The sequence below is a fragment of the Solanum pennellii genome, chromosome 1, assembly GCF_001406875.1.
Source record: "Solanum pennellii chromosome 1, SPENNV200".
NCBI classification, from domain to species: Eukaryota; Viridiplantae; Streptophyta; class Magnoliopsida; order Solanales; family Solanaceae; genus Solanum; species Solanum pennellii.
This window is the reverse complement of record NC_028637.1, coordinates 92,885,464-92,900,970: the sequence shown is the minus strand read 5'-3', so window position 1 is coordinate 92,900,970 and position 15,507 is coordinate 92,885,464. Positions and strand designations below refer to the sequence as shown.

At 31.5% G+C, this 15,507-nt stretch overlaps 1 protein-coding gene across 1 annotated transcript; it reads left to right on the top strand.

The window, feature by feature from the left end:
• The first annotated feature begins 8,413 nt into the window (after nt 1–8,413).
• Nucleotides 8,414–15,189, top strand: LOC107032673 (putative disease resistance protein RGA3). The gene is made up of 2 exons (XM_015234276.2): nt 8,414–11,870; nt 14,783–15,189. Exons 1-2 carry the CDS (start codon nt 8,546–8,548, stop codon nt 14,791–14,793), a joined length of 3,336 nt encoding a protein of 1,111 aa, XP_015089762.1. The 5' UTR covers nt 8,414–8,545; the 3' UTR covers nt 14,794–15,189.
• The last annotated feature ends 318 nt before the right edge of the window (nt 15,190–15,507 follow it).

Below are 15,507 nucleotides of genomic sequence, written 5' to 3'. Positions count from 1 at the left end.
TGTTTTTAATAATTAATTAATTAATGACAAAACTTGAAGTACACATATGTAATAATATAACTAGGGGGTTTCTTGATCGGTTATTGATTAAAATTAAAATCAAATTAATTTGATTAATTTTTAAAAGTTTTAAAATTAAATCAAAAAAATAATTATTAGTTTAGTTATTATCGGTTTGGTTCAGTTTTTCTGATTTATTTGATTTGAAAGTAATAATTTTTTCGAGGACATACTTGTCTCGATAGGCACAAACACGTTGTAGATGAACAATTCACAAAAAAGTTATTGTTGGTTCAATTTAGCCATTAAGCAATACTAAAGTTATCATTACAAAAATAAAGTGATTCAATTAAGAAAAAGTGTGACTATTTTATCTGAAGTAGAATCGTTAAAGTTTGACTAAAATGAATTTTGATGGATATGGACATAGGATTAATATAGTTGGGCTAAGTTTGAGGCTTGAGAAAATGGTAAAGTTAAAGACATAAGTTAATTAAAAATTAATAAAATATATATATATATATATTATTTATGAATAATATAAAATAATTATAAGATTTATATATCTAATATATTGGCTCAATTTGGTTATTGTTGCGGTTGTATATTTGTAAAATCAAAACAAAATTAAATAGTATCGATTTTCAAAATTTAAAACTAAACCAAATATCAATATTTTAATGGATCTAATTGACATTGTGATTCGATTTTGATTTTTTAACCATAACCATTAACAATATTAAATTAATAATATATACTAAGAAGAATTAACAATGGAAATTTTTTACAACAAATATGTGATATATGCTAATTAAAAATTAATTATAAGCTATAATTAGGATTTTGTAGCTATTTTCTCTCTCCTCTATTTTTTTCCCTCTCACCTCTCTACTTTCTTGCTTGACTCTCTTCTTGCTCTACACTCTCTGTTGCAACTTGCCTCTCGCCTCTTCCTGCCCCCTCTTTTTCTCTCGCTTCTCTTTCCTTCCTCTCTTTTATATAAATAAAATAACAATCAATAATGCAAATACAAATATTAATAGTCAATTATAAATACAAATAATAAATGTTAATTATACAAATCATTTTTAATGATACAAAATACAAATGCATATATATTCATTATTACTACATTGATACAAATGATAATCATCATTGATGAAAATTGTATTCGTTAATACAATTGTATTCATTGATGCACATAATACTAATTACTTTCTCAGCTTCTAAAAGACTGGCCTACTTTCGTTTTTAGTCTGCTTCAAAAGAATAATCCGTCTCCTTTTTAGCAACACTTTTGATTTCAGTTTTTCACGTGATATATTTAAACCACAAGATTAAAAGATATTTTTATACACTTGACATAAGTTTAATTTAGGACTACAAGATTGAAAAGTCCTCTTCATTTTCTTAAAATATTTGTCAAATCAAAAGTAAGTCAATTAGTCAAAAGGAATACATATATACAATTATTCAACAGATATACATATACAATTATTGATACATATGCATACTAGTTACATATATAGAGTGACAAACAAATATACAATACAATTCGCTTCTTTATACTCTCTCTCACTCGTCTCTTTCCTCCCTCTCGTTATCTTGCTCGTACATCTTCCTTTGTAACATGTAGCTATTAATCGTAAATAATCACTAACGATACATCTAAACTATTTATATCAACGGAAAAGGGCCTAAAATACCCTTGAAGTATTGAAAATGGTACAAAATTACCCTTCATCCACCTATTGGCTCCAAAATGCCCTTTTCATCCACCTATTGGCTCCAAAATACCCTTGTCATCCACCTTTAGGTTCAAAATTGCACTTCTTTAATTGTTTTAATTAAACTCTTTGAATATTTTTAAAAATACTTGGCGTTAAACTATTCGTTATAATTTTAATTTATTAATATAATTTATAAATCAACCCACTACCCACTCATTACTAACTAAACCTCACCCAATTAATAATCCAATTATAATATCAAAATCGTCATAAACACTACTAAAACACGATGAAATTATAGATTACTGAAAATGACATCCAAAATTATTCGAGTCCGAATTGAAGCCCCAATTAAATTTAGGTTGAGACGCTTATTTAGGAGGACACTTTCTTTCAAAATTGAATTAGAAATTTATGATTAAAGGTAAAGATGTAATACATCCCGAATTAATTCATGCACTTTTTTTAAATGTAATTTTATAAATATTTATGATTTGTTTTAAAACCTTTAACATATTATTTTGAAAAAAAGTTACCTATGAAGTAGTATCACATAATTGAGACGTAAGAATAATTAAGATGAACATAGTCAGACTTTTAAGTTTATCGGTGATTTTTATTTAGCCACTTGAATGTATGATAATTTACTTCTATAATTTTTAAAAACACTCAATTGGAAGTAGCTTGCATTAATAATGTTACGGGTTTATTAATTTAGAAGAATTTAATTAATAATGGGTGGGTAGTGGATTGATTTATAAATTATACTTATAAGTTTAGCTATAACAAATAGTTGAGCGCCACGTATTTTAAAAAAATATTTAAATAGTTTAAATATAAAACCGTTAAATAAGTGGTCAATTTTGAACAAAAAGGTGGATGACAAGGGTATTTTGGACCCAATAGGTGGGTAGGAAGGGTATTTTGGAGCCAATAGGTGGATGGAGGGTAATTTTGTACCATTTCCAATACTTTAAGGGTATTTTAGGCCCTTTTCCGTTATATCAAACACAAGCCTAATATATATTATATAGGCTGAACCCATCAATGACCCCCTAAAGTTGGCACCAACTTTCACTTAGACACTTCAACTGAGCTTTATTCATTTTAGACACCTTATGACTTGTCTCACTGTGTCATTTTGACACTTTTTAACAATCAACAAAAGTTAAAAATGTGTGTAATTTACTCGCGGATGACATGGCATGATGAAAATTTTTAAGAAGACATATGTCAATTTGGTTAAAAAGATAAAAATAATTATAAGAAGAAGAAGGAAAAAACATTTAAATGTATATTTTAAATATTTCAATAAGAAAATACTTTATTTTCTAGAAAGTCATTTTAATGACCCATATCTAAATTTTTTCGCCGCAAATTAGAGTTCCGCTAGAAAATTGAGGAGATTAGATCCCAAAAAAGTTTCGCAATGACATCTCATATTTTATTTTATAACTAGTAATTCTAAAATTAAATCAAATATGTTTAGGTGGAAGAGAGGGAGAGAGAGAAAAATAGTAACAAAAATGGTGGATCTCCATCTTTTCCGGTAAGGTAGTGATGTTATTTATTAGATCTGATTTTTTTTTAAAAAAAAAATAAAATTTGTAAGTTATTTCAATCAGTTTATGATTCTTTTTCAATCTATTTTCAATGAGTATATGATTCTTTTATTTTTACTCAATCAATATATAATGGTGGTGAAAGATGAAGGAGAAAGAGGGAAGAAGATGAAGTGAAAAAAATATTTGTTTTAAAAAAAGAATGCTTTCCGCGCGCTTAAAATCACTGCAACATACGCACCTTATCAATTCATTAAAAAGTGTCAAAATGACACAACGGGCATGACATGAGGTGTCGAAAATGAACAAAGTTTAGTTATGGTGTCTAATTGAAAGTTGATGTCAATTTTAAGGGGTCACCTATGGATTCAATCTACTTTATTTATCTTAATTTATGTGGCACATATATAATTAAAAGAGTTGATCAATTTTTAAAATATTTTATGTTATCAATTATTGTGATTTACGATTTCTTTAACACAATTTTTAAATAATATATGTTACTCACTTTGTCGTAATTTACGTGGCACATGGGAAACTCTGAGAGATAATCAAAATTTAAGAAACTTTAAAAAAACGGAAAAGGGTCTAAAATACCCTTGAAGAATAAAAAATGGTACAAAACTATCCTTCATCCACTTATTGGCTCCATAATACCCTTCTCATCTACCTTTGGGTTCAAAATTGACCACTTATTTGACAATTTTAAATTTAAATTATTTAAATATATACATGATACTCAACTATTTGTATAATTTAACTTATTAATATAATTTATAAATCAATCTACTACCCACCCATTATTAATTAAACAACACTCAATTAATAAACCCGCTCCACTACTAATGCAACAATAGAAAAACTACTCTCAATGAATGTTTCTAAAAATTTGAGGCGAAAATGTCTATAGGAGTAGATTATAATACATTCAAGTCCTCAATCAAAATATATTATAATTCAAGTGTCTAATTAAAAATTATCGATAAACTTTAAAGTCTGACTATGTTGATCTTAATTACTCATTCATCTCAATTGTGTACTATTAATTAATAGATAACTTTTTTAACAAAAGAATATATTAAAGTTTTAGTATTTAAAACAAATAATAAATATTTATAAAATTATATTAAAAAATGCATGAATTAATTTGGGATGTACTACTTCTTTACCTTTAATCATAAAATTTGAATTCAAGTTTAAAAGAGAATCCTATTGAAAGTGTCCTCCTAAATAAGCGGCTCAACCTAAATTTAATTGGGGTTTCAATTCAGACTTGAATAATTTTGAATGTCGTTTTCAGGAATCTGTAATTTCGTGGTGTTTTAGTACTGTTTAGGGCGATTGATATTAGAATTGGTTTATTGATTGGGTGGAGTTTAATTAGTAATGAGTGGGTAGTGGGTTGATTTATAAATGATATTAAAAAATTAAATTATATCTAATAGTTGAGCGTCAAGTATTTAAAAAAAATATTTCAATAGTTTAAAGTTGAAACCGTTAAATAAGTGGTCAATTTTCAACTCAAAGGTGGATGACAAGGGTATTTTAAAGCCAATAGGTGGGTGAAAAAAGGGCATTTTGGAGCCAATAGGTGGATGAAAGATAGTTTTGTACCATTTTCAATATTTCGAGGGTATTTTAAACCTTTTCCATAAAAATAATTTAAGTTGTGAAATTTTGAGAGTTAACCAATTTTTATTACATTAAAAAATATTCTAAATTGTTAATTATTGTGATTTATAGTGTTCTTAACATAGTTGTCAAATAATATAGGGAAAATGCACAAGTACCCCCTCAACCTATGCCCGAAATCTCAGAGACACACTTATACTATACTAAGGTCCTATTACCCCCCTGAACTTATTTTATAAGTAATTTTCTACCCCTTTTCGGCCTACGTGGCACTAGTTTGGAAAAAAAAGTCAACCATCGTTGGACCCACAGGATAGTGCTACGTAAGCCAAAAAGGGGTAGAAAATTATTAATAAAATAAGTTTAGGGGGGTAATAGGACCTTAGTATAGTATAAGTGTGTCTCTGAGATTTCGAGCATAGGTTCAGGGGTACTTGTACATTATCCCAATAATTAGGTTACTCTCTATATCCCAGATTTTGTGGGACTAGTGAAATTTTGAGAGTTGATCAAATATTTAATATGTTTTTTCATATTTTATATTAGAGAAAAGATATAAAGTCACCATTGAAGTTGTCTCGTATTTTCATAAAGACACCTTAACTTTGCGACTGTCTTATTACCCCACTTAACAGTTTTGAACAGATATTATTATACTATTTTTCGATCAGCCCCAAATTTTAAGAATCAAGTGAGTTCGCACTCCAATCATTACATGACACGTGTTAATTTAATTAAAAATATAATCTTTTCATTCTAAATTTTCCTTTATCTTTTTCTTTCTTTATTTCTCTCTCTCTTCCTTTTGAATTTTAATTTTGATATATCTTAAATTTCATTTCATCTTCCACCTCCCACTTTCAAGTGATTCATACCTTTTTTTTCTTCTTTTTTTCTTCATCTCCCATCCCCATGTCAAATTAAAACTCACTTCCATTTTTTTCTTTTCTTTTTCTTCTTCTTCTCCGGTCAATTCTTTATAAAATTCATACCATTATTTAGACTTTATTGAATTATTGATAACAAAATTAATTATTTTTTAAGAAAATTTAAAATTTTGAAGATATCATCAACTACTCATTTTCATATAAATTCAGAATTAGAAATGATAATTCTAAAAGAATCAATAAAATTGAAATAACTTAATTGAAATTGAACAAAAAAACTATATAATACTTCCAAATCATCTTGAAATTTAATGAGTTTATCGAATTGTTCAAAATGTAAGGAAATATTTAGATAAAATTTTAAAATTAAAGAGAGTAAAACTAATAGTAATAAAAAAAGAAAGGTGAAATTGTGGTAAAATAGTGACATTGAAAGTAAGAGTCTTCAATGAATTGAGATTGACTATGAATTTTTGAAAAGAAATAAGAAAGAAAGAGAAAAAATAAAAAGGAAAAATAGTTAAAATAATAAGAAAAATAATAAAATATATTTTATAGTAAAATACTTGTAAAAATAAAATTATATTAGTTATCTTAGGCTGCACACTTTCTTGAGAGAGTGCACTCTCTATGTCAGATGGACGAAAAATGATATAATTATATCCATTCAAAATTGTTTAGTGGGTAATAGAACGGTTGCAAAGTTAAGGTGTCTTTTTAAAAATTCGAGACAACTTCAGTGGTGACTTTATGTTTTTTCTCTTTATTTTATTAATTATTGTGATTCATAGTATTATTATTTTAGGGATTTTTCCCAAATAGCTACTTAATAAACTTAATATAGCTATAACTATATTTTGCATATTATGATCAGTTGTAAACTTGTAGCTACAATTTAAGCAACCTCATTTGTACAATTCGCGGGTGCATTTGTATAATACACAGATATATGTTTTTAATTGAAAAAGGGACGAATTTACCTCCGAACTTTAATAAATGATACGTCTTCGTTATACTTTGCGTACACATATGTCCGTGCGTCCAATTATAGGTATAAATATACCCTCTCACTAATGACCCCAATTTTTTTTTACATGTGTATTAATCCTATTAAACTATCTGTTTGACCAATTTTTTTAACCCATAACCCAACAATCAGCCCCATAAACCATACCCACCCAATATACACTAAAAGGAATCCTAATTAAAATATCCAAATTAGAACTGATATACTAAAAGCATCACTTCCAAGTTGTTAGAATGTAAAATTACTGTAGATAAGCTCCCCTCAAACTACTAAAATAGAAAGTTAATTTGGGTGTTTTAATTAGGATTCCTTTTAGTGTGTATTAGGTGGGTTATGAGTTATGGGGCGAATTGTTGCGTTACGGATTAAAAATATGGGTCAAACGGATAGTTTTAATAGGATTAAAACACGTGTAAAAAAATAGGGATCCACTAATGGGAGGGGTATATTTGTACCTATAATTGGACGGCAGGGACATATGTGTAAGCAAAGTATAACGAAGGGCATAGACGTACCATTTATTAATGTTCAGTGGTAAATTTATCCCTTTTCCCTTGTTTGATTAAACTATTTTTGTATAAACTCGATATAATGAATTTATACAAAAGCAAACATCTGAACTTTAACAACTATACAATTTACATCATAAGAAATTACATTATACAAATTCAAAAACCCAATTGACGTAATTATCACTGAATATTAATCGCGAATGATAATTAATTGAACTTATAATTATGACGACTAATTAATTAGTATATATTTACTAATCATGAAATTTCCCCCTTTTTTGAAGTAACATTAACTACATACTAAAAAATAAAACAAATAAATTAAAATAAAGAAATTGTTATAAAATAACTGCTAAGTAACTTAATATTAGTGAACTAAAAGGAAACAAGTGAAAAATGATAAGAAAGTAATGTAATTCATACATATGTATCTATATGTAAAGTGGTTATTTATAGCCATGAGCTTAATGTACAAATGTATAACTTGGCCTATTATTGGCCAAGTGATGTATACCTCTAATGGGAGAGTTCCATATGGTATGCATAGTTAATTTGCACAAGTGATGCAGCTCTTTTAATGTTTAGGGCCCACGTGGCACTCGAACATACTTTACAGCAGAAATCATTAAATACAAATAGCGGAAAATGACAAATCCGTCAATCGACCAATAGATTCTAAGCCCCTCTATTCGCTTTTATGTTAAACATTTTAGAGATATTTTCACTTCAACCAACGTAAATATCATTAGATTGCAAAATTTCATAAATTGAAAAAAATATCAAAAGGGCGTCTGGATTGATTTAAAAGTTGATCATACATTTTTGAAATTATTTTTGATTTTTGATAGTGTTTGACAAATATATAAAAAATTTAAAATAAGTTAAAAATAAAAAGTAAATCTCTCTCTATTTTTTATTTTTTTATGTAAAAATTATTTCAAATTTAACTTTGTTAAAAAACATTTTTTAAGACAATTTAAACATGCTATAATTCTTAATGAAAAAATCTGATTCTGTAGATCTAACTAGGATACCTTTTGTAAGAATTTATGAAAGTTTTAATAGTAAAACATAAAGAATCTAACCTAGCTATATAATTTTCGCATAAAACTATAATCTACTGTATAAATTGAATTCTTTACTAAATCTTGATCAAAGATATTTGTTGATACCCTCACAATTTTCAATACTAGTCATGGCTGAAGCATTACTTTCTGCTTTAATGGAAGTTCTCTTCCAAAAGATAGCTTCCCAAATTTTCCAAAAAATTGGAATACTAGGAAGTACAAAGAAAGAGATGCTGAATCTGCAGAGCACATTATCAACAATTCAAGCTGTTTTACAAGATGCTGAGGAAAGGCAAATGAAAGAAAAAGCTTTGAAGAACTGGCTGATGAAGCTGAAAGACATAGTCTATGAAGCGGATGATTTGTTGGATGAATATATGACTGAATTGCTTCGTCATAAGGTAGTTCTTGATGACAGGGGAACTCGTTATTGTGTTTTCCATGCTGTTAATTCTCTTTATTTGAATGGTTCATTAATTTTTTTGGGTTATAGTATGAAGTTGAAACTGAAAGAAGTTGTCGAAAAGTTAGAACTGGTAGCGAATGAGAGAGCCAAATTTCATTTTAGGGATGTTGTTTATGAAAAAGGGTTTTCTTGTGAAAGACCACAATCGGATTCTTATGTAATTGAATCGAAGATTTTAGGGAGAAATAAGGATAAAAAGAATATAATCAAGTTACTTATAGGATCAGATGTGTCAGTTGTGAGTATTACTGGAATTGGAGGAATTGGGAAGACAACAGTTGCGAAATTGGTTTATAATGATGCTGTTGTGGAGAGTAGTTTTGATACGAGAATATGGGTTTGTGTCTCAGAAGGATTTAATGTGAAAAGACTTCTAAAAGCAATCATAGAATCTGGCACTGGTAGTAGTTGTAACCTTGTAGAGATGGATGTGATCCAGCGGCGTGTCCAGGAGTTGATATTGGGCAAGAAATTTTTGCTTGTCCTAGATGATGTATGGGATGATGATCACGAGAAATATGAGAGATTGAAGAACTTAGTTCACAGTGGTTTGGATGGGAGTAAACTCCTAGTGACTACTCGCAATGAGAAGGTTGCATTATTGATGGGCACAACAAATCCATACCGTTTGGAAGGCCTTTCAGATGGTGATTGCTGGTCCTTGTTTCAGGAGCTTGCATATAAGAATAGGCAAAAAGAACTATTAGCTCTTGAGGAGGTTGGGAAAGAAATTGCAAAGAAATGTAGGGGAGTTCCTTTAGCAGCAAAGGCCCTTGGAAGTTTGATGTGCTTAAAGAATCAGAAATCTGAGTGGTCCTTCATCCGAGATTGTGCAATGTGGGATCTTATGGAACATGAAGATGGAGCTGGTATTCTTTCGGCCCTAAGATTAAGTTATGAATACCTGCCAACACATTTGAAACAATGTTTTGCATATTGTTCTATATTTCCCAAGGGATATCGGATAAATAAGAACACCTTGATACACCTATGGATGGCAGAAGGATTTGTTCCGTCCTCTGAAAGCATACCACCGGAAGAAGTTGGGAATGGTTATTTCAATGAGTTGTTGTGGCGCTCCTTCTTCCAAAATGTGAGAAGAGATTTTGATGGGAATATAGTCGAGTGTGACATGCATGATCTTGTTCATGATCTTGCCAAATCTGTAGGCGGTGTTGATTGTTTTACAGCAGAACTTGGCAAGGAGGTTATCATTCCTGTGGCGACACGCCACTTATCAATGTTTGGCAATGAGGTGGTACCTAAAAATCCCGGCATGTTGAAGAGTGCTCAAAAGCTGCGATCATTTCTTCTATTGGATGGGCAAAGAAATATCACAAAACTTTCCAAGAGTTTCTTTTTGAGCTTTAGATCTATTCGGGCTTTAGATTGCAGCAGTACTCGCATAAAGAAGTTGTCGAATTCAATTGGTACTTTATTACATCTGCGGTACCTCAATCTTTCACATACTCTGCTGAGAACATTGCCTAAGTCTATCTGTTGCCTCCTTAATCTTGAAGCTTTAATGCTTAAGCATTGCAACCATCTGATAGAACTTCCGGCAGAAATTAGAAAGTTGGTGAACCTTAGACATCTGGATATATATGGATGCACATCCTTAACCATGTTACCTGGTGGCATTGGACAGATGAGATCCCTTCAAACTTTGCCAGTTTACATTGTTAGCGATGCTGCTGCTAGTGACATCTCAGAATTGCAGAGACTTGATCTTCATGGTGAATTAATGATCAAGAACCTTGAGAACTTGTCCAATGAAATATGCGCCAAAAATGCAAACTTGAAAGGTAAGAGGCACATCCGATTTCTAAAATTAAGATGGGCACAAGTTGAAGAAATGGAGACAAGGGAAAATGTTGAGCGAGTTGTTGAAGGCCTTCAACCAAATTCTGATTTGAGGAAGTTACACTTGGAGGGTTATATTGGTGCAAATTTCCCCAGTTGGTTGATGACTACATACTTGGTAAACATTGTGGAACTCTCACTTCTCAAATGTCACAGGTGCGTGGAACTGCCTCAACTAGAGAAACTGCCTTTTCTTGAAGTTCTCACTGTTGATGGAATGGATTCTGCAATGTATTTCTGTGGTAGTTCTGGTGTAAAGGATTCAGCTACACATTTTGCATCACTGAAGCAACTGACCCTCAGGAATATGCCCTCTCTACTGGGATGGTCAGTTAATGAAGATCATGGTGTTCTTCCTCGTCTGAAGAAACTTACGTGTGAGGCATGTCCCCATTTGAATAACCTGCCATATCTACCCTCTCTCAACTCATTAGAATTGTCTGATTGTAGCAATGAATTACTAGCAGAGACAGCAGCCAACATTACCTCCCTTACTCATCTTATGATCAGTGGATTTTTTGAACTTATACTCTTACCTGAAGGGTTGCTGAAAAACAATAAAAGTCTGCTGTCTGTAGAAATTAGAGAGTGTCCAGAGATTCAAAGTCTTTCGAGTGAGCTGAAAGTTCTTCCTTGTATCGAGTCATTAAGCGTCAGTAACTGTAAGAATCTCAGTTCTGTGCTCGATTCCTGTGGACTTGGGACTTTGAAGTCCTTGTCCATTCATGGTTGCCATAACATTAGCCTGGAAAAAGGATTACAAAGCTTACAGTTTCTTCAATATGCATCACTCTCTGACTGTGGAAACTTGACAACCTTGCCGATGCCCATGAAACACCTTACGTCTCTTCAAACTCTGCATATATGGAGCTGTTCTGAGATGTATATGCTTCCAGAATGGCTAGGAGACCTCAGTTCCCTTAGAGAATTGGAGCTGTGGTACTGCGGAAAATTAAGTTCTCTACCAGAATCAGTGAAAAAGCTAACTAAGCTTCAGTTTCTGTCTATATGGGGCTGTCCAAATTTGGGATCAAGATGTAGAAAGGATGTCGGAGAAGATTGGCACAAGATAAAACACGTTCCATTCATCAAGATTAATGGTCCATACATCCAAGCTATGACAGGTAATTCATTTTAGATCATGTGCTTTTTCTGGTTACACTGAAACAATCAGAATATTATATATTACTTCTCATTTTGACTGCTACAAGTTTCAAAATAAATAAATATTACTTCTCATTTTGTTCAACATGAGTTCGTGTTCACAGAGATAAGAGAAATATATTGAATACAAATGATTTTACTATTGATGTATTGAAGGAGAGCCTGGGAGCAATAGGAAAGTTGTCTCTGTGAGACCCATATGGGTCACGGGGTTGAGCCGTGGGATCAACTACTGATGCTTGCGTCAGGGTAGGCTGCCTACGTTGCATTCCCTTGGGGTGCATCCTTCCCTGGACCTAACCTGAACGTGGATGCTCTTCACTGAAATAATTTTTATAATATTGATTTGAGGATAATGTTACATCATATTTAAAATTAATAATAAGTACACTTCATAATTGTTGTATGTTAGTTTGACTTTTCTTGATGGTAGTTTTGCATTTAAGGAGGTTGTTATTTTTTCGACAACCTTAAGTTAGATAGTTGGTCAAACCAAAACAAAGGGGAGAAGTATAGCTGAAACACTGTTCTTGCTTTTCATTTCTAAAAGAATTTGTCCTTTGCTGTTTGAACTTCATATTGAACCAACATTCCACAACCCTCTTTATTGATCAGGGTTTAGGACCAACTACATTCTGTGAGGCAAGAGCATAGTTAGAGTAATTGCTGTTAAACTTACATTAGTTATTTTGTTTCCAGGGGATATTTATGTTTCGTTAAAGATTTGTATGTTAGTATAGAATAAGTGTGGGAGTTAAAGAACCTCTAGTTTGAGGGAGCCCTTGGTGTTTTCTTTTCTGGATAACGTTCAGAGAATCCTTAAATTCCCTAAAAAGAGATTATTGAGTATTGAAATGAAGTACGCCCAAATAGAGTGGAATGGATATAAAGGATTCATATAGCTGACACCGACTAGTTTGGGTTGAGCTAGTAGATTGATTGACAGTCTGAACATGTAGATAGCAGTATCAGTTTGGTTTCTTATTCAAAAGTTTTTTTGAATTGGTCAATTTGGTTTCTCATGCCATCAGGATTTTGGTTTTATTAGTACATCATTCCACATAATGTATTAGCTACTCTATCCTTTTTTATCATACCAATTGCAGTAACTTCTATTACTATCCTCTTGAGTATTCCATTTATGGTAATCCAAATGTATCATAAGCCCAAATCAAATTGCTGTTTAATGATTTTGGAGCTAAAATTGCTGTTTTAGTGAGTAAAGGTAAATAGTCATTACGTGCTTAGCAATTGCGCCTCATCCATCTATTTTCCTTGAGATTCCTTCGATTTGCTATATGATCAGCAATGCTTTTTGTCATAGAAGTCATATGAAATGCTAGAGAATTGTTACTTAGTCCCAGTGATTTTAGGCTCTCATCATATCTATTTCTTTTACTTGCCTAAGGTTAAGTATAATTCTTGGTTGTAGCACTACTGGGGTCCTTGTAGAATGTCTTGAGGGGTCTTTGATAATAGAACCAAATAATACACGCGACAGCTTGACATGAACTCGAAGAAGTAAAATTTTAAGCCTAAATATGAAAATTTCACTCATAAAAAAATCATTCACACAAAGTCTAAATCATACCCTAAATATGAAAGTTTCACTTGTAGAACAATGCTTGTTGAATCAATGTTGGCCTGCATACTAAACATATCATGCAAACCATTTCACTACCAACTAGCATTACAAAAATAAAGTTGGAAGAACAAGATCTTCTTGCATCACTCGCTTGGAGATTTCATAATGATAATAACTCACTCTGGGAACAATTAATGAATGCAAGAAATATAGATACGAATAGCTCCCATACACCCGCCCATACTTGGAATAATGTTTGTGCAGGTTGAAATCTTTGTCTCGAAGGTCTTCTCTGTCTAGTAGGCGATGGAGAAAACAAATGAAATCTCGGAACAACTCTTGGATCCAACATTCCTTGGCACTATGTAACATGATTCATAGGCCTCTCAACTTCAATGAGGAACACTTAAACCTTCTCAGACTACTTACATGATAGACAAACTTTTCTTCCTATCTTTCCGTTGAACTTCCTGAACACATTTTCAATAGATTGGACTATACTTACATTAGAAGTTCCAACCGCTAGGAAGATTTCGAGATCTTCTTATGGAAACAAAATGGGTTGTTCAGTACTCCATCAGCCTACCATCTTTTACCACCATAAAATTGGAAGAGATCATACACTTAACTGTAAATGGCTCTGAAACTAAACACTTTGAACAAAATGACGTATACTTCCTTTGGCTAGTTTTGCATGACGTAATAACTTGAAATTGATAGAGTTATTCCCTTTCTGTTTTTGGTAACAACAAGAAGATTCCTAGTGTAATCCCACAGGTGATGTCTGGGATGTGAGACCTTACCCCTACCTTTGTGGTGTAGAGAGGCAGCTTTTGGTACCTATGGTAAATAGAAATAAAAATTTATTTAACAATAAATAAAAAATGCTCGGTATCGACAATGTTGTTACAAGGGTAACTTAATATACAACCCTAAACAACTACCAATAGTATCCTCCATCAAACTGTTGAGTCAAATGGAATCCTCCTCTTACGAACTTATACAAAATGAATGTTGCTAAAGCTAACCTTGGAATGAAGGATAATGGCATGTAACAAGAAATAGCAATGGGGCAATAAGTTGCTGATTAGCCACAAAACTAATACATTTTCAGAGATTATATTGCGGTTATGGTAGCATTGTCATTTAATTTATTGTTCGGATCAGCTTGCACTCACCTCGGCCATTATCTTTTAATTTATATGTGTTGGAAGTCGAAAGAAAGGTAGTCAACGTGCTAACTAATGGCAATGAACGTTATGCTAAATCTCGGTGATGATATTGCAGGTTATCCTTGACTAAGGTGGAGTCGCCAACCAAGTAGCTGATGGACTAGCTACAAATGGAAACAAAGCTGAATACCTAAGTATCTTCTTTTTAAATATCATCTGTTTTTGCCTCCTTGTGTATCTGTACGTTATAAAGGTTAGTGGTCGTTTTGTAGCTGTTTGGTGGTGAGTTATGTTGATATTAAATCCTCCCTACGTAATATCATGGTAACTAGTTAGGATGTAAGTTATTCATGTATAAAATTTGATATGATATTTAGTTTGTTATTTAGAAACACATATATAAGTTAACGAGTGAATGTATATTTTATTTTATGGTGAATGGAAAGGCATATGATAGGAAGGAATATAATTTTGTTGCAAGAAGACAGAGAGGTAAAAGTCCAACTCTTTTGGAGTTTTCAAGTTCAACTTGTTCCTACTCTTCTTTGAATCTGAAGCTCCAATTTGTCTCTTACTGCAAAAGGAATTTAGCTGCTGCTGCCTGTGATTATTTGTCTCTTCTTTTTTTTTTTTTTTTGTTACAGTTTGCTTTCTCGTGACTTATTCGAATGATTAGTCACAATTCCTTTCAAGAGTCAACCCATACTCTTTAAGATTCTTTTTCAAATATTTTCAATAAAATGATTTGAAATTTTAGTAAGAGTACAGTGCACTCTTATTAAGTACTATTCACTTATAATTAAGATAATTCAAAAATTATGTCAAATCAAACATAAAAAC

What these genes read in the sequence shown, in the direction of transcription:
- LOC107032673 (XM_015234276.2), top strand. Translation starts at nt 8,546, where the DNA reads ATGGCTGAAGCATTACTTTCTGCTTTAATGGAAGTTCTCTTCCAAAAG.